This window comes from Scatophagus argus, chromosome 7, assembly GCF_020382885.2.
Source record: "Scatophagus argus isolate fScaArg1 chromosome 7, fScaArg1.pri, whole genome shotgun sequence".
NCBI lineage: Eukaryota > Metazoa > Chordata > Actinopteri > Scatophagidae > Scatophagus > Scatophagus argus.
In genome coordinates this window covers 15,304,173-15,329,978 of record NC_058499.1, presented here as the reverse complement: position 1 = coordinate 15,329,978, position 25,806 = coordinate 15,304,173, and the positions used below count along the sequence as shown (strand labels likewise).

The window sequence follows — 25,806 nt, the reverse complement described above, 5'->3', positions numbered from 1 at the left end:
AAAGAGATTGAGGTAATTCTTAGACTTTAAATTCACGTTGTATAAGTTGAAGAGGGCGTGATATGACAACCCTACATTCATGTTATGTCTGTGGTGTGCACTGCTTGCATGCAAAAGCAGGCTTATCAAAGACACATTTAAAATACTTCAGACATTGCTTGTTCTCAGTGAGTGGAAAGAGAACAGAAAAAAAGAATCAAATTCATGTAAAGTAATCACATTTTACATGTGAGCAGCACTTATTTATTTAGCATTACTACAGATTACAATATTTATATGCAATTCTTAAATTAGGGTAACTATTTCTGACCAAAATCAGGATGTGTGCTGGTGACCAATGGTCCTCACATGGCCACTAAAGACCCACTAGCCCTAGATTAATGGCTTTCCTGCTGCCCCAGAGATGCAAACTGTGCCAACACAAATGGTTGGGCACGCGATGCTGGCATGACAAATTGAAGTAAGGGCAATAGGGCAAAAGGCAGACCACAGCTCAGACTGGCAGTTTTTCTAGAGGAGCTGCATGAAAGCAGAATTAGGGCCGCAATGCTGAGCTGAGAGGTCAAAGGCGGTTAGGGTTACAGACCGTAGTTTGTCCCTCTGTGTCAGGCTTTTAATGGACTGTGACAGGGCTTCCGATCTAAAAAATTTGGCCAAATGGTTTATTCATCAGCGCCGCTCGTGGGTGCAACACTAGCACATTTCGTGCGTACAGAGGTTGACACATAAATTATAGTGTGCTATCCTTTCCTCAGCTTGTGCAAATGGAAATGTTTTCATCTGATTGATGTGTCTAGCTCTGAAAGCAAAGAAAGCTGACAAGCTGTACAATAACAGTCACTCTAGTCATTTCATTTGTGTTATACAGATTGTGAGTTTACAAGCTGTCAGAAATGTGAAACATTATTATAACAGTATACAGTAAAACATATAAACACTGAAAAATATCAACAGCAGTTTTCAGTTCACAACATGAGCAGAGTCCATCTTTCACTGTTGTGTATCTTAGTCGCTGATTTATCCTAATTTTTGATTTCAGAGTTTATTATTTCTGGTTATCCGTAAAGGTCTCTTATTCTTTTAGTGGCTCATATATTGTATTTCGTCTCTGATTCAAGCGCTCACCATTGTCAACATAATAGCTCAGTGTTTGTTTAATGCTTTCTAAGTGTTGATTTTATGACATTTTGACTTCGCATCACACTCCTGTAGTTTTACCCCCTGCGGTTTAAAGTCAATTGACTAAGACAAAGTAGAAAAGCAGAACTTTCAGAGCAGTCATTGTTCATTCTCAGATTAGATTTACCTGAAATGACTTGAGCATGCACAGGCACACACATTTGTGGGCATGAATATTTGCATGCATTTGAAGGTCAAGAGGGGATTGTTGGCGGTTGTTTTTGAGACTGTGCGGAAGCAGAGTGACTGTGAGAACCTGAGTCTTGAGCACTTTGTGTTTCTTGTCTTCCTCAGTCACCGAGGAGCAAAGTGTTTGAGCAGATCTAGATGCACAGCAGCTGTAAAAATAGGAAGGAGAGGGAAAGTATGATTCGTGTGATGGGGGACAGGACTACTCCAGCTTGCATATACTGTTTTGCCGCACCGTGAAGAGCATCACAAGGATGTGCAAAAGTCAGGTCTTATCAGTCAGCTCCCACAGTGACTCGGAGAGATGGAGTGTATAAAAGACCACTTTGATAAGGGGACAACTGTGAACTTAGAACATGCTGATAAAACTGCAATTACACTCACAGTTATTTTTTATTTAGACAAATTATGACCTGCTAGTAGTGTGTTTAAGATTAGCACAAAAGTGTGTAAAATCTGACGAGTATCCAGACCATTTCTTAATCTTCTGCTTTGAGGCTGCTACACCAAACCACACTTGTGTCTGAAGCGATTCTGTGTTTTCAGTATCTTTAAGTATATTCTGGGCCTCTTCCAATGTCCGTGGAATAAATCACACTCCTGTATACTCTCAGAAATATTAAGTTATCACAGGAAGGGAAAAATGTTGTGTTATCTTTGAATGTTTAAAGTGAATACTTTATTAAGTGCTCATGAACCGGTATATTTTCCATAAGTCATGGGCTGAGAAAAATATTCCAAAGTACACAGCATTCTCTTTGGGTCACTCTTTGGCTTGGCCCAGTCGCCTGCCTCACACACAAGCATGTGAAGCCAGAGAGGTTGGGCATGGTGGAAGCACAGAAGCCACTTTCTCTATCCCGGCCTCCAGCACTGGTCTCCAGTGAGCCTGAGCTGGTCTGAGGGGAACAGCATGAGCTCTGCCAGGGGCTTTGGTTTGTTCCTCAGCCTCCAGTCAGCCCGCTGACCTATAATAAGGCCTCCTGTTCAACATGGTGAAGGTAAAGGGGAGAGTGGAAAAGAATTTGCAGTAGTCCAAGTTGACTGAGTTTGTTGATCAACCAGAGATTAGTCCTGTAAACACAAGTTTGGTAGATACACCGCAATGCCTTAATAGAACTCAGTCAGTAATATCTGTGTTGTTTCTGACAGGCTGTAGTGATTCAGTCTCAGAGAGAGTTCAGTATTTGATGTACCCTCTCATCCATGCAGGTGCTGACTGAGCCAGTTGAGCAGCATCCTGTAGAGGTTGAATGAGAAGTGCTGCTGTCTACATAGGTGAGACCACGCAGTGATCCTGCTGAATCAGTGGACATGTTGTCTCAGTAGTGCTGCCCTGTCCAGCATGGATTAGATCAATACCGGTGTTGTGTAGCGTTGGGACAGCAGGGACTGGATCAGTACTGGTTCTGTTCCAGACACCGTGGGTCAGTGCTACACGCACTCTGTGGCTGAGCCGTGGCTGTATGAATGGCTTTTTGCAGTGGCCGTACAGAGCGTCATTCTTCTCGCCATCATCTGAGGCTGACATCCGAGGGGGAAGCCCAGGGAGCCGGCAGGCTAAATGTTTTTCTATCCCCCTGGTAGGAATGGATGTATCGGGTGCAGTTTTAATGCGTTTAAAGTAGAATAACAAGGCAGTGTCCAGTGACCGAAGGCAGGAACGACAAGGACAGTAGTGAAAACCAACTCACCGTTTGCCATCCCCTTGCAATATAGGCTGCAGGGGGAAAAGCAAAAACATCCAGTCGAGTGACAGACTCATCATTAATGCTTTGGGTTTGTTTGTCTTAAGAGTTATTTGCCCACTTTGCCATTTCCCCTGGAATCTTAAATGCCCCTGCACCCTTGGCCTTCACCGGGTCCCTGTTTAAATAGTCCAACTTAGTGAGAGTCCATTATCCCCAAGCTCCTATCCTTCCCCCCTGTTGCCAGCTCTAGAGGGGACAAAGTGAGCATTCCAGGAATTCAAAAAAACCCAAACCTACCTGCTCAACTTCATTCAGGGACAGTTTTTCCCCAGCAAAATGCAAAAAATACAAGACTCCTTCACTCATGAAGCATCTCTGTAACTCTTTTGCTTAGCTCAAAGTTGCCCTTTTATATATGACCCTTGCTCCTCTGCTTCCCTTCTTATGTAACAAGACAGATGTCAGAGTTGTGACTTTGCCAGACAGACAGACGTCTTACAAATACTTAACACCAGCAAGTTTCACCTCTTAAGTGTGGGGGCAGCATTGACACAGCTCGGCTTTCGGGCACAACTGAGAAGAGGGAATGAGCATCCAGTTGATTTCAATGTCTCAGAGACAGGAATATTTGTGAATTTTAAAATAAAGCCATCCTGAGGCTGGTAGGGGAGAATCAGGGAGGAGCATTGGGGAGAGGATGAATAGGGTCCTGTGCTCAGCCCCTGGGTGGACTGAACCCCTCTGTTTGCGCTTTTTTCGGCCTTGGCACACAGGGCTCCCTGTGAGGAGTGGGTCGGAAGCAGGAAGTGGTTGTGTAAGGCGATCTGCAGATGCAGCACAGAGCCCCTTTTCAAGCAGACCCCTTGGTCCTGTTCAGCACAGCGACACATCAGGTAGTCCTCCTGTTGCAGCCACAGCAAGACACAGACCACACCCACATGGGACCAATAAGCAGAGCGAAGTGAGAGATGAGAGAAAAAGATAGAAAAGGGGATGGGGGCATGGAACAAGGAAAAAAACAGTGGGCTCTCGCTACTCTAGTCACTGATCAGATAGGAAAAGATGTTTACCAGAGCGCTGCTGGGGTCTCTGCCAAAAGCTGACATGGCTGGATGACAGTCCAAATTATTACAAAGCAAGGAATGACGAAAATGATACTGAAATTGGATGTGGAAGATCAAGATACAGGTGTACAGCAGGTTAATTTTTCCATTTGTAGGACCCTGCTGAACTGTATCTGTCTGTTGCAGAAAGACTGCTATATTATCCCATCCCGGATCTGAAGTAGATTGGCATTCAGCACTCAAAGCCCCAGGAGCTGGAATCTGTATCCTCTCTGCTTGACTTCCTTTCCTCTTCCTCATATCTCTCCTGCCTCCCTCTTTTGGACTTTTGGATTTCCCAGGTGGCCTAATTGTTGTAGGTGAATTGCTGAACTCTGTTATATCTGATTTCAGATCCTGTAACTGCCCAAGGTCATCATTCACCCCTACTCAGTATTTATAGATGGTTTTTGCAGCTGCAAATAACAAGGGCCTCACTCACAAAGGTGGCCCATTGACAAAACACAAATTTTAAACACTGAGCAGGAATTCGAGGCACTCCAACTAGTCCATCACCTTCCCCTTCATTTTGCTTTAATTGTCTTGGCTATTTCCAAACCATTACCATAAAGTGGTTTTGAGCAGGATGCATACCAGCTGGTCTCCCGCAGTGCTACATAAACAAACACAGTAAAAGGATAAAGTTAGAATCCCGCTGAAATGTCACTAAATGACAGCTCAGCGGAGCTTCACTTGGTATGAATGAGGCTTTTGTTTGAACAGGCTTCTTTGTTTTTGTTTCCATGCACTACTTTAAGCACAACTAATCTGTTGAAGTGGACAAAGTGTTGGGGTCCCAAAATAGAAACAATTATTTAATGGTGTTTGCTCGGGCAGGTCAGCTTTTGTGTGTGAACATCCACTGCTGCCAAAGTGGGAACTTCAGTAGCAGTTGACTATATTTTAGTAGAAGTAGAACTGAAGCAAAGTTTGTGGTTTATATTGTTGTAATACAGATTAAAGTGTGATGAAGTGATCTGGTCAAATCTCTGTCAAATCGTTTAGCTCCAGTGAGCCTTTGAAGGTTTGCCCAGACCAGAGAAAGCTTTGAGAACCGAGACACAACAGAGAGGAGCATAGACACACACAGAATCCAGCTCACTGTCCCACCATAACACTAATAAAAACATACAGATGAAAAACATGCTTCACTGCCACCAAAGCCCTGCTATTTTGTGATTATGTATATTTTTGAATACCATGTCATGCATTGACACAGGCTACTTAGGAAAGCCTGAGTCGTAATTAGGTCATTTGGATGTTTCCTTGGACTATTTAAAGGCAGGCAGGCAGGGTGAATTTGGAAAATGCTGGTACTGACTCACGCACCCTGTGTCTGGAATTCCCTCTTTACCATTGGCCAAGGGACAACTGATTTTGGCATTGGTGCAAATTGGACTAAAGAATAAAAATGGGAGAGAAAAATATTACTCAATGTGTTTTTTTTCTTTGCTACCCTTTCCACCCTTTTGCCATATGTACTAGAACAGTGTTGGAGAAAGAAACTACTCAGATTCACCCCAAAACACTTAACTGCAAATAATCTCAGCTGATGATCTTATTCACTGAGTTAGCAGTGTTGCTTCTAGCATTAAGCCACGACTGTCAGTCATGTGCTTCCTCCACTAACATTCACCCTAAATCTTCTACAAATGTTTTTGTTTCCTCCCAGCACCAACCCCCACCTGCCTCCCAGTTCCTGTGACCTCATGCCAAACTGAAGAGATTTTCTTTCATGTACGCGTGGGTTGAAGAAAGAAATAGAGACAGCGGGAAAGGGAGACTGAAGCAAAGAAGTAAAGAGGCAGGGTGATGCATCTGGCACTGTGGTTTGAAGCAGAGGAACTTAAGAAGGTGGAAGGTTACTGATGATAGTTTTCAGGCCCTATTCTTTTCTCTGCCCCACCCTTTTGGTTTTATTTTTGAGCTGTTTTCTCTCAGCATACATCACCTGGTGCCAAGTCTATAGGAAATGAATCACTTCCTGTCACAAGTCTGCTCTCTCTTTGATTTGCTTGACTGTGACCCTGGCAAGACAGCATTCAGTTTTACCATAAAGCTTTGATTCATCTGCTGGGGTTTAAAAAGGGAACATGATCCATACTTCTCTCTTTAAAAACCCACTACCAAATTGCATGTCAGTCACAGAATGTATACTGAAATTATACATGAAAGCACTTGCATGCTTAAATACTGCACAACCACACTCTCAGGATGTACATATATACAATTATACCAAACAGAGTTCAAATGTACTCACACGCATTCAGTGTTGTCATGTAAAACTTGAACTTTCTCTTCTAATTGCAAAAGGTCAATTCACAAACAGAGCTTTTGTATATCCGCTGGCTCTGTGTCTCACAAGGAAACTGTATTTCATGAGAATTAGTTTGTTTCATTTGGCACTGATATGTGGTGCATTTATGTAGCTTGCTTTCTGAAGGATTAAGGAACAATTGAGGAGCAAGAAACCCCTTTCATAGTCACGTGTTGGAACTTGACTGCTGGTCTTGTCTGTATGAAAATGCAAAGAAACCTCCTTCTAAGTCTTACAAGCAAAGGTCTTAGTTGAAGGTGAAAGGTTATGAGTGTGGCCTGCAGCTTTGAATTTCTGCCACTCCCACCCTGCCCAAGTCACACTTTAAAATGATTCTTCCCAAATGTTACTCGTGAGGAAAAGAGTCCATCACTCTTTTTCTTCCATACAATGTCAAAATAAATTTGCATTTAGCATTCAGCTGTAAAGCTCTCAGTTGCAGCTGTCTTCACGAGAAACAAATTAAACCAGGATTTGGTTCTTTTGCAAGAGAATATAGAGTTTCCTGACTGCTCAAAGGACCAGTCCTTACTGTCAAGCACAAAGCCTGGGTCTCCTGTAAATGTCATTATTGAGCTTTTGTGACACTGCACACTTGGTTGCGCTGTACAAAGAAGAGCATGTGTATTGCTGAATAAGTGCTTATGCATTACATATGAGGCTGCAGGAGCTTCTGTCAAAACATGTGGGGTTAGTGACACGAGGACACAGTTACCTACAGCCCTGCCTGCCCGTGCATGCTTGTCTTATGTGAGTTTGCTCATTGATTCATGAGAGGGAGGGTGATGGGTCAGTAAGAAGCTGAGTCCCCCGAGGCCATGGGCTGTAACTCAGTCTGCTCTCTGGACTTTCACCCATATAGTAGCGGGCCCAAATGCCTCCTGACATCTCTGGCTTGCCTCTCTAGTGTTAATGGAGCCCAGAATGCAGTTCCTACATAAATAAATGACTTCCTCTGTGATACACTCCTACATTAGCATTGATTATTTGGAGCCTGTTAAGTAATGATCACAGATAGTACCAAATAATTGGAAAACTGTGGAACTACAAATACAATATTTATATTTGATGAATCCAAAATCCATTTTTCTGTGCATAAAGATACATGCTATTGTAGTTCTTACTGTCTTCATGTGGGTTTGAACACATTTATGTTAAAAAGGAACTGAAAGACAAAGAGAGGGACAGAAAATGCTGCAATTACATCTGTCACCTCTGCAGCTAAAAAATGAATATTGTCAATATTGTGAAAAGTTAGAAGAGATTTTCTTTGCCAGGAAATATTTGAATGCTGAGAAAATCAAATTGATTCTGTCACTATTCTGTTTGTTGATTTATTTAGCATTTTGAAGCACAATTAAAATGAAAGATTTATGATTTCCTTATAGTGTGCTGCTGAAACTGTGAAGTTTAGACTGCAATATTTCATCCTTCACCTCTTGTTTATGTGTGTGGGGGGTCCATCAACGACATCCAGATTCAATATTTTTCATCCAGTAACCGCCTTAAAAAGGAACGCTGGCTGGTTACTTTTAAACCAGTGTTTAATTACTGAGAGTTCAGGACGCGTGGTTTAGTAAGGAAAACATTAATTGAGTGTCCCTTACCTTCTAAATATCAAAATATTTGTGGCTGGGGTGGTGATCTTTTTGACCAGCAAACGATTTAGTGTATGCTTTAATATAGCATCTCGTTGTTTAATATTAGATATAAATATTAGAATGCAAGACTGTATACAACAATTAAATCTGGGGTTACAGAGGGCTTTCTTTAAGGAATCCCAGTTAATCCCAAAAGTTTCTTTTACATTTAATAAAACTTTGCTGATTTTGAGAGGCATCCAAGTACTTTGGCCCAGGCAGGAGAAGGGACAAGCAAATATTGATACGCTGAAAAAAAGGAATGCAGGAGGAAGAAAACCCAAAAGGATTTTCTCCAGTAAGGATAAGGTTATCGTGGCTATAAGTGAGAGTCAGGAAATTTTGTCTAGCTCACCCTCTCGCTAATATCCCATTCTCCTCAGTCATGTTTTAAAGTCTATCACACACAAAAGTAATATTCCTTTGACATGCAGACATAAGGGAAACTGTGTCAAAAAAGAGGAAAAAATAACCTTTAAACACTCTAAAACAAAGATTCCATCATGTTTGTGGAATGCTGTGGTTTGCAATATGGAAACAGACGGAGTCCAGAATCCAGTGGTTAGAAAAAAAATAAATAAAAGAAAAAACTTGTCTGAGAAAGAGGAAAAACTTGGGAGGGGGTAAGGGGAGCCTCTGGAATTACACACCAAAACCCCTTAGACACACTCACACACGTGCATGCACACAGACACATACTGAGACATTAAGACACACACATACACTCCTTCCATCTTCCCCACAGCGTAGCTAACCACATTGGGTTAAGGGTGGGGTTAGGGGTGGTGGAGGTAGGGAGCCACGAGTATAACAAGCGTCCTTCAGTACTGTGCTCACTGTTTCATTTGAAGTGCTCGAACGCTGGTTTCTCCAGCATCTTTCAAACATTCAGAAGGCTTCTCACAAAACATCGCCACAAGAGGGGGAAAGAAATGATGACTCAGTTATTCTCACAAATAAATCAAAAATTGAAAAATTAAGTTCATAAACTAGTGACAGATCGCTACTGTTCAAACTTCTGTATTATTAACTGTGTGATGGTATAGTTGTTAAAGCATGCTGGACTCATCTCTGGCATATCTCTCTGTCATAGGAGACATACGCGGAGAGATCTTCAACGCAAATTGCTTGCATAATGGATGTTTCCAAAAATACAGAAGAGTAGGCAGGCACGCTGGCCAAGGCTTTGGCGGCGCCCCAGTATGGGCCTGGGCCAGCCGTTCTCACTGCACATGCTCTTCACTGGACCAGTCACGCTGGGAGAGGTGTGAGGAGAGCAGTCAGTCTGCTTTTATTCTTCCACCTGACCCAGTGATTACGCAGCCTTGTGGCTACACTGAATACTGAATAAGCTCTTTTCCCGCACTCATCCCTTTGTATGACTTTCCCACTCTTTCATGGCCTCCCCTACTCTTGTCAAGATTATTCTTCCATCTCTCCTCTCCATCACCTCTGATCTCATCACCTCTCATCTTCATCTGTCTTCTCTCTCTCAGTGGTCTCTGAGACGGCTGTGTGCTGATATTTCAGTGAGCAAGCATCTGGAAATACTGAACAAGTTGGAAAATTCCTGCTAATGCCAGTTATTGATTTACATTATTATAAAGGGAGCCATTGTTTGGAGAAGTGGATTGCTCAGCCTGCTTCTGCCCTTCTCTTGGCTCTAATAATGTTTTGTGTCTCTTGAGAGCCATTGTCTTCAGGATCTGTTTTGTGTGGTATCTTACGCAAATGTTAAATTGCTGCACTGTTAAGATTGCCTGTCTTGGTAGCTGGCCTGCTTTTATCATTTCTTTTAGTCACCTCTGGGTGCTCTCCTGTTACTGAACACACATCTAAAAAAATGTTTAATATCTCAGATGAAAGAGATGCTGAGCCTGTGTTATTTTAAGTTAACTGATTTTGGGAGATATAGAGCTTATTGGGGGCTTTGGCCTCTTGGAAAGTAGAAATTGCAAAAGCAATTACGAGCTTGAGTCACTGATGTGATGAGTCGACAGAGATTTTCACAATGCTACCAGCATGTTTTCACTCCAGCCAACACCACATACATCCTGCACAAAATGACAGGAAAAAAGACTTTCAGGAAATTGAGTTTTCATTCACACACCTTTTACCCATTCCCTCAAAACCAATACATACCCTTGTGTAAGCAATGAAAGAAAAAACTCTAGTCCCTCAGGTTTTTTTCTAGTTATGTACTCACACACACACAAAACACTCATGCACCTATACCACAAACACACCACTTCTTCAACACTCAGCAGACTCAAGCATTGGGGTGGTGTTGTGGTAAAGCCATATGGGGCGCCACTGCTTGAGAAACTTAGTGATTTGACAGGAGGCCTAAAAGAACACACACACAAACACACACACTCATACAGCCTTAATTGACTTGTAAAACTCGACTAAAGCACACTTTTATGGAACAAATTTTAGACCAGTCACACAGGATTTGATATCAACTTGTGCCCAGCTTGCAATTCTGTCACCACCACAATGTCTTTATACGCAGTCCAAGAGCAATTTATGCTTCTCAAGATAAAACTGAATAAGCTGCACCAAAGACGCCACCAAATTGGCAGATTGATATGCGTAAAGTCTGTGTGTGAAGTAATTCTGGCTTGGGTGAGGGAAGAGTTATTGAGCTGCTCGATGCTGTAAGGGAAGTGGACAAGGTATTTGTTAGACTATAAATAACCCCTCACTCTTTGTAAACTGACAGCTCAGGCTTTAGTGCTATTTCTATAAGGGCCCTGTGATCCTCATACAGCTCTTTTTGTTGCTGGAGACATTCATTCTAAGCCCCAAACCTCAGCTGTTGGTCTGCGCAAATACAATTGGGACGATGATGTATGATTGTGACTGTTGACTCTACCGAGCTGGATGCAACACTTCCTGGTGGAGATGCAGGCAGGGCCCTTCATGCTAGGTTCCCCAACCAGTGGCAGAGATAGCTGCAGACACTCTGGCTTTCAGTTGCTGTGGAGCTGTAGAGAGGATGTGATTTTTCACAACCAGTCTAAACTCAGCCATGTCTCACCCTCAAGCCTCACCCCCCCAACCTGCTAAATACCTCTGAGAGGTTTACCAGACCATGAGACAAGGAGACATTGGCTAGTAATCTGTGGACACAAATATAGTCATCGGAATACAATGCTATAGACCAAGCCATTCTGATTTCTGCACCCTGACTTATTGTCCTCCTTTTCTCTCTGCCTGCAAGAGAGCCTTGACTTTATACACTGAATAAATTGGCCCTTTGGGACCACATGTCTGCCGCAAGGGCCCCTGAAGCCCTCATTTGCACTGTAAAACAGTCAACACAGCATTCACTTTTGAGACCTTTACCATTAATAAGGCAACAAGACATGTCCTTAAGAAATGCTGTTTGTTTTATTTGTGAACGGGCCTATATTTCACCATGACTGTATGTGTTTTGGCCATTTTACCAGGGTTCACCAAGAATTCACTTGAGGGCAGTCTATCATCATCTCCCTGATTATCAGCACTAAGGTTATGTCAAACAGTCTTATCATAACCTCAGTGCTGTGATGATCAGATAGGATCTCTACCAAAGGAATCTAGGTGTGTTGCAGAAAAAAGTGCAGCTTCTTTTCTCCGTGGAGCCTTCACTGTAGAGCAAACCGCACTCAAGAAATATTGCAGTATGACTGAAACAGAACTTTGATACAAGTCATTTTCACCGCCCCAGCAGAGAAGCAATGCCATGCATTCTGCTGTAGTTGTATTTGACCTGCTGGGTAGGCAGTCATCACCCTATGGAGAAGAGCAATGCAAAGCTCATATCACATATCACACATTCATACAGCAATACTGCACTACAGTGCATAGTATTACTCACTCCTGCTAGGTTAAGGGCCTAATAAGAAACCATAAGAGCACCCCTAAAAGTGTCAGTGATGTGTCTTGCTCAAGGACACTCCAGCAAGGCCGATGTTAGCCAAAACAGAGGCTTAAACCCAAATCCTCCAGCTAAATGGTGTGCTCTCCAACCTCTAGGCCACCCCCATCATTGGTTTTCGTAATAGTCAGGGGAAGCGAAGTTTGGTTACCAGGCCTAGAAATTACATTTTGGTGCAAGTTTCCAAGTTTCATCTGGTCTGACCTCAAAAGAAGCAGAGACTGTGGAGGGCCAAAGTAAACTGGGACCTGAGAAGCTGTGTCTGGGATGCCTGAGGAAAGGCAACAAATGTCAGTGTGCCCACAGTTCTCACTGTCTAATGGCTGACGGACTAATCCCTGATATTCCTCCATGATCTAAACCTGCAGTCCTCTGTAGCAATAGAACACTGTAGCATTGTGTCCTTGCTCTTAAGGAGTCTGTGATTCATTTACTGGCAGTGCTTTTTGGATCCATGTACTGTATTTTTCTCATCCTCAGTGCTGTGGTGAGCTTCATTATTTCAAGACCAAACTAGTTTCTATGTGTGATTTGTGTGTTGATGTAGAGAATTATGAGTATGATGCCTGTACATCCATCAATCCATTGTTGTAAAGAGGAAATCCATCACTCAGATGAAACTGCATTTACTTGTTTGAAAAGTCTTCTTTTTGTTGTCAGGAATAAAAAATATAAGTGTTAGTAGCATCTCCAACACTTGGAGTATTAGAGTTTTGTACTGTTTTGAAATTCCCTGTGTTGGTTCTTTCTGTAGACCTCTGTGAAATGTTGCAATAGTGCCCTCTGCTGGCAGAATTTTTTTTCATGTACAAATTCCTCACAGTGCCGTTTTCCACACAAATATATTTTTCTATGTTAAAGATACATAGTTCTTTTATGAATGCATTTATGCATGTTTGGATTTTCAGATTTTATTTTCACATTTCAGATTATCACTTACATTATTATTATTATTATTTTCAATCAAAGGATAAAAGCTTATCATCTGATCCCTTCTTTTCTCTTTTTCTTCTGTGTCTGTAGGTCTGCTTTGCTTTGGTGCCAGATCAACGGTTCACAATGAAAGCCAAGAGATGAGCCTGCAGCGAGCAGCCCTGTCCCTGCAGTTCCTGCCCCTGGATGTTTACTGATTCATATTGTCCAGAAGACAATGTCCCTGTCTCCCAGATAGCACTTCTGAGGACCAGGCCTTCACAGCACGCATTGTGCATCATGGCAGGAGAGACTCAGCGAATGCATGCTGTCAAAGAGCTGGACGCTGAGTCCAAACTGCAGGATGAGGGGACGGCACTGGAACAGCAGAGTGACAAAACCACAAAGGAGTCTTCAAAGCACTTTTCAAGCACAGGCACTGAGGCCAGAACCAGCAGCAGTGAGGCCAAAGTTGAAAAACTAGAAAAGGAAAGGGACTGTCCTCAGCAGCGTGAGGCTGTCATACGGCCACAGCAAGCAGGGAAGATTGACTTTAGGTCACTGCAAAACCGATCAAAATTTGCCACTGACAGGACTTGGTCGACCAGCAAAGGCAGTCCCCAGTCCCCGAGTGGAAAGGGCCGCAGCCGAGAGAAAGGGAAGCGGTCAGGAAAGACAGAGCGTGGCAACCCACAGCAACTGTACAGACTTAGCATTACAAATTCACGCTCCAACCCGACCATTGGTATTGCTTATCCACAGCAGAAGGTTTCGCCACCCAAGAAGTTGGAGACCAGTCGTGGCCCAGTGTCGGGCAGCTACAGATTCCACGTTCCCAGTATACCAGAAAGAGAGGCCGAACTACAGCAGGAAGAGCTCAATTATAGCCGCTGCTTCCAGGAGGCTTCCTCTAACCTTACCTCCCCAAGCTATACCTCACAGGCACTGGTTTCCTCAAGTGGAACATCATCCCACTCACATCCAACCCTGTCACAGCAGCAACCTGCCTCAATGGAGAACAACAGCACACAGCCCAGCAGCCAGCAGATCCTGGCTGACTTTCAGCTGAGTGGCTCTAATACTTGGCAGTCTCCTGAAAGGACTTTTAATGGTGCTAACTATGGGGTTTCATCACAAAAATCCACCGCCCTGACAGAAGCCAATAAGGCAAGTGCCTTTGTGCCTGGTCCATTTCATTATGGATATCATTTTCTGGAAGAATCAACCTCTGACTCTTTTCCCTGTGAACAGAATCCCCAGTCCCAAGACTTTACAGACTCCTCTCTAGGTTCTGCTCATGTGACCCACAACTCTTTTTCCTTCACGCCTGAAGAAGGGCAAAGTGCTGCGCAAAACAACACTCAGTTCAGTAATGAACAGCAGCCAGAGGATAGAACCTCATATCCTCAACCCCCACAGTCACAGTTTATTCAAGGGGTAGCATCTTCCATCCAGTGTCCTAGGAATCTGAGTGAGGACTCAGCCAGCAGTGACAGCTCTGGATCCAGCTCACAGCAGTCAGAACAGGGGAAGACTGCAATGCCTGAGAGCACAGACATTATTGGACAGGCAGACAGTAGGGATGCAGCCATCACCTCGGGGAGTAAGAGGAACTCGAAAGACATAACTGCCAACCAAAGGACACTCATTCAAGCAAGTGTACACCATGGGAGAAGTGTGTCACAAGGTCCAGGCTCCCAAATGCACTTTGCAAACAAAACATTTAACAGTCCTCCGGTCACTAACATTCACACAGGCTCAATGCCCTTTGATAAAAACGTCAATAGTAAGGTTCTAAACAGGTTACCACACTCATGGGAGGGGCCTAATAAGACATATTCACCAGCTGATCAAAACACAATTCAGTATAATGATGTTAATGAGAAGTTTCATTTTCAGAACCAGCCAGCTCTTGACCAAAGACCAAATTCATCTAAAAATGGCAGAATGCCCTGGCAGCAGATACAGCCAGCCTCTGCCATGCCAAACCAAAACAGAATCGAGTTATCCAGGCAAATAAGCAGTCAAAAAATGGCTTACATGGTTTCCCCCTCTGATTGGCAGGATGATAGTAAGTCACATAAGCATAGCTCCCTGAAAAACCCAAGCTCATTTCAGAACAGCAGGACGAGTGATGCATTTTCAAACCAAAGACAAGAGACTGTAAAACATAGCAGTAATGCAGTCTCAATGTTTAAAGTAGAGATGAGCCATGCACAAGTATGTGAAGCCAAAAATAAATCAGTATTTTTTGGACTCAACCAGTCTCTTCCAGCAGCAACATCAAGAAACTATAGCTACCCTCCATTACAGGTCCCAACTATGGGACTTATGATGGTGTCACCTTATGAATCTCCTTTGCCCTCACCAGTTCATAACCCTGCATCTAGTAGTACCTGCTCCTCCCTCTCTCCAGCATCCACCAGTCCTGTTAACATCAATTCAGAAGACAGTCATATGTCAAAGTCAACAACCCCTCACCCATTTTATCACCAGCCCCAGACCAAAACACAGTTAGCCTCAGATCACCTGAGCTCCCACCCTCATCAGTTTCACTCTGATGCTCCGCGAAACCTTCCTTATGCACCAGACAGAGCCAAAGACGACATGATGAGCTACCTGCAAAACGGCACACATCCAAAGTCTACTATGGATGGAAACAAGGGCTATATGGACAGTTTTGGAGTGGATCATCACCAGCCTCCACCACCATACTCCGCACATCAGCTGTTAGCAACCTCATTAGCAAATCTTGACCATCTAGATGTGCTTCTGACATGCAAGCAGTGTGATCAGAATTTCAACAACCTGGCTTCATTTCTAGGCCATAAGCAATACTGTGCTCAGCATGCATTTTCACAAAATGACCTCAAAGACATATCAAAAATGGAAGAGAGCAGAAAGTGTCCTGCAGAACCAACAAAAGCAGTGTCAGCTGTGTCAAATGTTTCAATGACAAGATGCCCATCTGACCTTCACCTATCTCTGTTGGGCCTCAATAAAAATGGAGAACTGATATCTGATAGTGAAACAAAAGGAGACAGTAAGGAAGATCCAATGAAACTCAACTTGTTCTCTGGTCCTGGTAACCTCCCTGTCCCTCTCCCTGAGCTAGAAATGGAGGATGCCAAATTAGACAGTCTGATCACAGAAGCCTTGAATGGATATCAGTCAGACAATACAGAGATAGACAGTAGCTTTATCGATGCATTTGCTGATGATGACCTCACCACTGTTAAAGCAACATCAAACAAACAATGTCTGAAAACCAAAGAATCCCTAGTCTTTGAAAGTAAAAGTAAACAAGAAGCAGATGATGACAGGTCTTTCACGCAGGGAAAGTATTTTTATGACTCTGATGTTGAGAGCTCTGAGACAGATAAACAATACACAGAAACCAAACTTGAGAAAACACCTATGAATGTGGAACAAGATGAGAAAATTAACATAAAAAAAGAAGTCTCTCATAAAAATTCAAGAATTGCCTCAAGGGAGAAGATGAGGGAACAAGACAGCAAAGAGAAAGAGGCGAGAAAACTGCACAAGAGTGTGGACGAAAACACAAGTACACAGAGGTTTCTCTTATCCAGCAAGTTTTCTGAGCGTTGTGGTGTTAAAAGCTTTCAGGAAAGCTCCACACTTCGAGGGTCAATGACCTCACAGGCCTCCACATCTCCAACCTCAAGAGCTGCAGTGAAAGAGAGCAAGAGGAAAAGCACTGGTGGGGGTACCTGGAGCAAAGAACTTATCCACAAAATTGTTCAACAGAAAAATAAACTACATAAGCTCCATGTTAAAGGTACTAAAAACCTCCAGTTTTCCTTAGTGATGGAGAGAGTGACTCCCACTGTACAGAACCCTGCATTTGGAGAATATGACTATGTCTCAGACTCAGATGATGAATGTGAGCCTGTAAAGATAGCAAGCCAAGGCCGGCTGAATCAAAGCAGTCGGTGCAAATACACATACACTAAAGAGTGCAAATGGCGAGCAAGGAGTGAGAGGGACCAGGCAGCATGGAGACATGAGTCAAAGGAGTGTTTTGAGGTGAAAAAAAGCGAGGAGGTCTCCATCTCGCCTGAGAAACATGGTTCTCACCAGAAATTGAGGAGAAGGGGTAGCAGGTCATCTACAAGCAGTGAACTCAGCACATCTGTGAGTGTTTCAAGTGATAGTGTCAGCAGCCCCAAAAGCACAGACCGCACTGACTCAGACTGTGAGAAGAAGACGGACATTAAACAAAAAGAGTTTACAGAGCAGAAAACCTATGAAAGGTCCTCCCCACAGAAGTCATGTAAGGAGTCCAGCACAATAGCACTGACGCTCACTAAATCTGTCAAGAAGTGTAACACTGACAACACCATTCTTTCCAATAACAAAGACATTACAGAGGACCCAAAAAAGTACAATTCAAATCCAGAAGTTGTTGATCCAGTGTCATCCTCAGACAAAGCGAAAGACACAAAAAACTTGGAAAAAAGCAGAAGTTCTAATACAAAATCAAGAGGGAAGCTTGTGTCTCCAAGAAAAGAAAGTGACACAGCAGTCAGTTCAGACAGAAACACCCTACAGAAATCAGACAGTCTTTGTCCCGAAGAAGAACCATCACAGTGTAGCAGTCCAGATAACAAGCCACTACAGTTTGATTCACACTCTCCCACGGACAGCAAAGAAACTGATTTCAATATTGACAAAAACCCAAAGGGCAAAAGAAAAGAGGGACCCCAAGCCGTACAGCCAGAACTATCAGACAGTACCACATTTGAAAAACAGAGTGGCAGTGTCTCCATGGTGAAAGAGCCTATTACTTTAGTCAATGACCTAGACACACACAAGCCTACGTCCCTGTGCAGCTCATTGATGGATGAGGTATGCCTATCTGCAACTGAAAGCCAAGGCCCATTGATACAAAAAGATACACTCCACCTCATGCCCTATGCCTTGGATCAGGAACAGGGGCTAATGAAATCCCCACTTTCATTTGACACTTCAGCAATGTTCGGGGACCTCACAGGATTTGACAGTGGCCTTTACTCAGATATGCCTATTCAGAAAGAGGGTTTCCATTCAATTGAGAATGTGAATGATAAAAAGGAAGAATTTGTGTCTTCCTTCTCTCCTTTTCTTGAACAAAGAGACTGGAATCTCATGGTTAGCCCTGTGCTATCAGATGAGGTAACTCAGTTCAAAGGCAACACTGAGAAATCAGATGAAAAGAAACCAGATTACAATCATGTACCCTTGTCTCTGTCAGAAAAAATAATTGACTACAGCGCAAATCTCAACAGCTGTGCATCAGAGGATGAGCTGGAAATTAAAAGGATAGTGAACGAGCTTGAAAACCAACTGCAGACAACTAAGATGGAGAGTCCACCTATACTAGCTCAAGATGTCCCCAAGCAGCTGAAAATGAGCAAATTTTCACCTCTACGTTTGAGTGATGAGTCAGGGAGTGGAAGCTCTGGTCCTGATATCAGGTGCCCTGTACAAACCATGGATGTACCTGTGACCAGTTTGCCCTCTGAGCCTTTCACTGAACCATGGGCCAGTCCATTCCAGTTTGAGCTAATGGATGGGCACCACAGTCCCCACTCTTCAATTCACAATGAACGAGGAGCACTTGAACATTTTACTGAAAAAGAAGATGATGTGCCAAATTCAATCACCACAGCCTTACATATTGAACACCCACAGCTCCGCCACAACCAGAAATCAGAGAACACTGAAAAAGAGACTCCTGTAGAAACAAAGGAAGAAATTTTAGAACAAAAGAGATATACAGAAAACCTCATGAAGAGCCTGGAGGTGATTTCAGACTCTATATTCAAAGAAGAACCCATTATATCAGAACACAAGGGGCCGAATGTCACCTGTCTCACGAGTCAACAACATCAAGAAATTGAATGTCAGGGAACAGATGCAGTTGAGAGAGAACACAGTGAAAAGGAAGCAATTACTGGGAAGAAGAATATATTATCACCTCCAAATATCAATGAGCGGAAGGACGATATTGAATTCATTCTGAATGAGTCACTGTCATCTCTATCTAACAGCACTGACCCCACGGTCGATGGAAACCATCCAATTTCATTACAGCCAAGTGAGCCCGCAGAAAACGATGATAGCAATGCTGAGACTAAAGTCACATCAGAGAAGGATATCCCTGAGAAAAGTAATTTCATTGAGTCTGCTCACTGCTCAAGTGCAGGCACACATGACCCACATATGGTTGGGGAGTCCGGCGTGGGTAGTAATGCAGCAGACAAGGTGAATCAGGTGTTTAAAAACAGTAGTGATGATCCAAAACATTCGACCACACACGAGTCTGAGGAAGCAGAGCCAGTGAAGGGAATCACTGATCTATCTGTAAGACATCCTTTACCACCATCTCTACCTGCTGGCACCAGTCTAGAAATTGGTCAGAAAATTCAGGATGTGATTAAAGGAAGACTTGAAGAACAGTCCACTGATAACCATGATAGTCCTGGAGACATTTGTTCAGCACACACTGGTGAACTAAAAGCAGAGTGCTCAGACGGTGTGATCGAGGAAATAGCGGTTGAAACAGCAGAACAGGATCATTTGATTGGATCGTCTCCCTCTAAAAACTGCAGCCCTGCTAACACTTACAGTACAAGTCCAACAACTGATATGTCCGTGGAGATCACAGACAAGCCCTGCAGTCCAATACTGGTGGAAACCAATACAGAGAGTACTAGTCACTGTTCACCCGCCCCAAACACCCAGTCCGTAGAGGGACAAAGTGATCTATTGATTCTTTCACAGTCTGATGGCATCATTGACAGCGATTCCTGCAAAATTAATCCACTGAAGGACTCATTAAAACATGAAACAGGTCTCGCCTTTGACACTATTCAAAAACAAGTAGAGATTTTAAATGTTCAGGACATCAAAGAACAACTTCCTATTGATTTTATGGCAAGTCACCAAAACTCACCATGCAAAGAGGAGGTGGAAGAAAGCCATTGTCTTTTTCTACACACTGCCCCACCGACCAGTCCTCTTTTATCAGCCTCTCATCCAACACCCATGCAGAAATGGGAGATGAAAGAGGAGTTATGTAAGTCACATGACAAATGTAACAATACGTCCGCTAACCAAGGCTTGATTCAAAATATGAAATCCCCCTTAAACAAAGAAGATCACAGCAGTGTGAAAGAGGCTTTAAACAGGGATGAACAACTGAACACAACAGCCGTGATGGAGTATTCTCTGACAAGCCCACCTCCCCTGGACTTGGGAATCATGGTGTGCAAAATCCCCACCTCTGAAACCACCATTCCCTCGCCACTTCCAGTCACCAGCTTGGCAGAACCACTGAAAGTATCTGATGGTCTTGAAAAGAGAGATACAGTGTATGATTTCAAGCTCAGCCCTCTCAACTACAACAGCATCTCAGACGAACCTCCACAACTGAATCAGTACGGCTACATCCCAATTTCACCAGCCAGTAAACCTGAAGAGAATCCAGACATCAGGCAGAGTCCCAGTGGTGATTGTGCACCATGTGACCTGAGCATTAACCCTGCACTGATTTTTAACAATGCTGAAAGAGATACGGCGGTAACACTAAGCTCAGAGCCTGCAGCTGAACTGAATTTATCAGATGAACCACTGGTCCTTCAGCGGGGTGTGAAATTCACATGTTTCTCTTTGGGTCTCCCAACTGAAAACAAAAGTAAAGATTTCTCAGCTGATAATGTAAAAACAGACTTGGACATTTGCCATGAACCCATTGGACCAGGTGAGCATTTGCACATTCACGCGGACCTGCTGAGAAGGATTGATTCAGAGAATCTAGGTTCTAACGAGGCCTCTATCGAGGACAGTACACTGATCAGGAAAGCCACTCATCCTAATCCACTCATCATCTGTGAAAATGAACAAATGCTTCTTGTACCAGACCCATCAGAGAAGCAACCAACAATAGAGACTGGCCAGTTTTCAACAACGCACCATGTACCCAAAGAAATGTCACAAAAAAAGACACGGAACAACGCTCAGCCGGGGAAAGTGCTCTGTGAAATCTGCCTCATGTGTTTTAGGACTGTGCCAGGGTTAAAGAGACATAAGGCCATGAAACATTTGGTTCGAACTGAAAAACACCTTAGCCCACAAAGCACATCGTCAAGCCCTCAGGACACTATGCTTATTTATGAAGCATCAGAAACCACAGACAAGGAACGTAAAGATGATTCACAGACCTGTTACCCATCAAAAATAGATGGGTTGTCCGAGAGAAGTAGCACTTTCATATCTAAAGTAGCAGAAACTGAGTCAGTCCTGGAGGAAATGGCAACTGAGACAAGTACAGCGGCAGTGGATGAAATAGACAATCAAAACCCTGTCCTGCCAACAAAAGCAAAGAAGAACAATAAAGCTAGAAAGAACAAAAACAGTGAGGTAAACATAAAGCCAGACCATTTCTCTGATGAACTTCTGAATATATTAAAAACAGACATACTTCAAGCTATAACCCCGGAATTCAAATGCAGTGGAATACAAGAGCACTGCAAATCTCCTGAGAACCAGGTGCAAATCAAAGACAAATGTGTTGACCGAATGGAGAAACTCCCTCACCATGTTCCTTTAAGGTCTGACTTTAACAATACACCACAATCTCCAACAACAGAGATAAATATACTTAATGAAACTATGGAGCTAAAGCAAACCACTGATTTGGGTGAAATGAAATGTACAAACACGGAAGATATGGCAAATGAAGAAGGATGCACAGATAATAATGTGGAAGGTGCTATATCTAAACACAAAGAAATAATCAGAGAATGTGATGAGACCAGAAAGACACTATGCACTGTGGAAAAGATGTGTGAACAGAAAGGATCAGAAGAGCAACTTGCCCAGGAGATACTCAGAAATGTGGCAGTCGAGATAAAATGCGAGACTAATAGTGGCCCTTCAGACGACATACATCCTCTCTCCTGTTTGAATTCTTCCACTCTCAGTCCTCCTGACTTAAGTCCTGAGCTCAAGGCTTTACTTGATGATGACACTACATTCTCACAGCTGTTCCCCAGAGATGAGGAAGCAAAAAGGAAAAAATGCCCAAGGGTGTACAGCAAAAGAAACAAAAGACAGAGGCTAACCCCCGATTCAAATGTGACCCAAGATTACCCTCCTTCAGAAACCTTCATGCAAATTAAAGATCAGCACATGGGAAACCAAGCAGAGGAGACATTCAATGACAATCAGACTAACCACTGTGAATATGAGACAATATCTATTGATGATGCCATCATGTTGAATATGTGCCATAACAGCACATTAACAGCTGATGCCAAGCTTTTGTCAAACGTTAAACAACGTGAACAGCAGGATGCCCACGAGAATATTAAAAAGCTTGGCAACAGCCTCTTGAATCCACTTGAGAGCACCATTGATAAATCCACATTTGGACAGTGTCACTCCAGTGGCTTCGATGGTGTTGACGTAGGCTCAGCAGTGAGCTCTGACACCAACACCAACACCTGTAAAGCAGAAGTGCCAGCTCCATCTTGTCCTCTGTCCCTTCCTTCCGACCCCTACGCTGTAGAGTCCTGTGTCACTGAGAGCGTCCAAACCTTCCACAGCATTGACATCCAAAACATTAACACCACATTTCAACTTCCTGAAATTCAGTTCTTTGACTCTAATAAAGACATCTCACTGGCTCCTCCTATTGCAGCTGTTGGCGTGGAGAACAGGGATGATGAAAAGTCAAGAAGTGTAACAGAGTTGCGAGGCAGGAAACGCCAGGATGGACGAATAAAAGTCAAAGATAAGCAGTACAAGTGCAAAGTGTGCTTCACTTGGTTCCTCACCCTAGGCGAACTGAACTTTCACAAACTCTCCCACAACCCTTCTCCACCTCCAACCTGCTACATGTGTGTCCAGCGTAAGTTTAGCTCCAGGGAGCAACTGAGAGACCATCTGAGGGAAAAACATGCCAAGAACAAGACAGGAATCTGGACCTGTGGAATGTGCTTGAAGGAGATATCAGATGTGTGGATGTACAATGAACATTTACGAGAACATGCCACTCAGTTTGCCCGGAGGGGGCAGACACAAGGCTCCATGTTAGGCATTCCAGGCTGCTTCATGCAGGAGACAGCCGTGAAGAACTTTATCACCTCGATCATGCAGCACCGCCCCAGCAAAACCAACAAAGAGTCCAGCAAAGCCACTAAAGAACAGGAAAAAGCTATTGCTGCAGACTGTGTCATGGGAGAGGGAAAAACCTCAGAGGGTGCTGAGCCAAAAGTTCAGAAAACTAAAAGCAGCAGTGGAGCAGGTGGGAAGCAGAGCACATTAACCCCACTTGAGGTTCTCCATAAAACAGAGACACCTAAAAGTGTCGAGATGCATCCCAACTGCAAAGATCCCTCAAGAGACTGCCACCACTGTGGGAAACAGTTCCCTAAACCATTCAAACTGCAGAGACATTTAGTGGTTCACAATTTGGAAAAGATTTTCCTGTGTCACAAATGCCCTGTCTCTTATCAGGAGGCCCAGGAGCTTAAATGCCATCTGAAGAGAGCTCATGAGGAGATGGATGAGCTGGATTCCAAACACACCACACTCTACACCTGTGAGCTCTGTGCTGATGTCATGCATGTGATTAAAAAATCCTTCATCTGCAGCACCTGTAACTATACCTTTTCTAAGAAAGAACAGTTTGATCGTCACATGGAAAAGCACCTGTCAGGAGGGAACAAAATTTTCAAATTCCGAGGCGTTCTCAGACCTGTCAAAGCATCAGCCTCCAAAGAAGATGAATGTGATTCGACTGCAAGTAAGAAGAGGAGAATTTTCTCTGATAGTCTGCAAGAGAACAGCTCAGATAGCGGCATCGCAAGTGTAAGCTCTCTGCACTTAAATCAGAACTCTGAAATACAGTATTCAAAACCCTCTGTGTCCACAGCAGATGACTCCACACAGACCACTGCAAATGAATACCACCGTGACACAAACAGTACAAATGTTAAGACAGAGGACATTGCTGAGGACTACTCTGAACTACTTGAGGAGCTGGAGAAGAGTATTCATATAGGCTCTTCAGAGTCTGCTACACCCAAGAAAGAGGAAATTGACCCAACTGCCTCCCCTATTTTTGATAAAGAAGGTAATGACAAATCCATTACTGAACCATGTGATGTGAAAGAGGAGAATGAATCAGTCTGTATTAGAACAGAGACAGCTTCATGGTCACCGTCTAAAGAGAGTAGTTGTGTGGGGGAGGAGGTTGTTAAAGTCACGGAGGGCTCTGCTGAAGGTGACACAGCTGGAACTGAAGAAAAACCAGATGTACTACCACCTACTGAGGACTCTTTTGTCATCTCAAGCGAAAATCCAATCCTTTCAAAGACACCTGAGTCAGCAAAGCATGAGTTAGCTGTGGATGTGATGGACGAACAGAGGGATGATGAGCAGTTGCACCACACAACGAAAGCTTCAAATAATGACAGCAAACAGCTGACTTTATCTCATGGTGCTGAGCAGGAAAATGGCAGTCAGATGAAAGACAAGATTGGCCCAGCCAAAGCAGCTGACAGCATTAAAAACAGTAGTGCAGCTAGCAGCACGAAGGCTACAGAGTCCACACCAGTCCTCCACTCAAAAGTTTCCTACAATGCATCAGCTTCAAATGAGGACAAGGAACCTGTGAGACTGCAGAAGAAGAGGAAAGACATGAAATCCCCCCACAGCCTGCAGAGGGTTTCCTCTCCAGCCACACAAGAGAATTTTGGTGTTGAGTCGCGGCCCAAAAAGAAATTTCGCCCCAGCAAGTGTGCAAATACCTCCCTGCAACGAAAGTCAGACGGACCGAATGACTACCCTGTACTGTCCTCTGTACGGGACGATGTTGTCAGCAACAAGATTGTTTCCAAGTGCAAGACTTCAAACATGGGTTTGCAGTCAAAAAGAAACTTACTTGATAGCTGTACGCAAAAGAAAGCTGAGATTGTGACTCCTTTTAATGGGGATTACAAAGCCAAAAAGGGACCTCTGGGGCGGCCTTTGCATTCCCCTATTTCTAAAGTGTCTTCAGTTCCCATGAACAACTCTTTGAATAAATCTAGGCCAAAGATGGGGGTTAGGTCAATGGAGAGTCATTCCTATCGCACAGCTGAGTCACAGAACCACCTCCTAAGCCAGCTGTTTGGCCAAAAACTCACAAGCTTTAAGATTCCTTTAAGGAAGGACACATCAGAATCTATTAACTGAGTGGGGCGCAATGGATCTGTGAATAAGAGACTGTAAATTTCACAGTTATAAATGTTTAAGACAATTCATTATGGTGAATGAGATTGCACAGCTCTTTTCTGTGAAATGCTATCTTTAAATACTTACATAGTCACTTTATGTCTTCTTTGTACATGTGTTTTTATTACACAAATGTGAGGGCGAAGAGCAGATATGATTTTTGGAGCAAAAATGATGGGAGTTGGGAAAAAAAAACTTGTTTTTCTACTTTTCCTGTGTTGGATATAATTTGTCTCAGAGATTATATTTCATTTGCCAAGAGGAAAGAAAAATAGAATACTTGAAAATACAGTAAAATATTTGCTTCTAAGAAATGCATGTTCATTTTGCATTCATAACATGATCTTTAAAGTTTAAGTCTTTCTACCACAGGACCAGAATCATAACTGACGTCATAACTGACCTGGACTTTAGTCTGTGCACCTTTTGTACATGCTCCCAGCATATTCATTTTGTATTATTTTTTAACTTTACTGTACTGCATTGACATTCATCATATTAGCCTTTTGTATAAATATTACGTGGTGCTACATTGTGTTTTATTCTAATGTGAATGCCAATGTCC

General features: G+C 43.3%; 1 protein-coding gene across 8 annotated transcripts in view; it reads left to right on the top strand.

Annotated features, from left to right (window-relative positions):
- Nucleotides 1-25,555, top strand: part of LOC124061581 (zinc finger protein 469) — a 174,201-nt gene extending 148,646 nt beyond the window's left edge. For all 8 annotated transcript variants that reach the window (XM_046393547.1, XM_046393548.1, XM_046393546.1 and 5 more), the window contains one exon: nt 13,068-25,555. In XM_046393547.1, the coding sequence (XP_046249503.1) occupies nt 13,164-25,202 (12,039 nt within the window). In that variant the 5' untranslated portion in view covers nt 13,068-13,163 and the 3' untranslated portion in view covers nt 25,203-25,555. The remainder of the gene's footprint in view (nt 1-13,067) is intronic.
- Nucleotides 25,556-25,806: the final 251 nt, after the last annotated feature.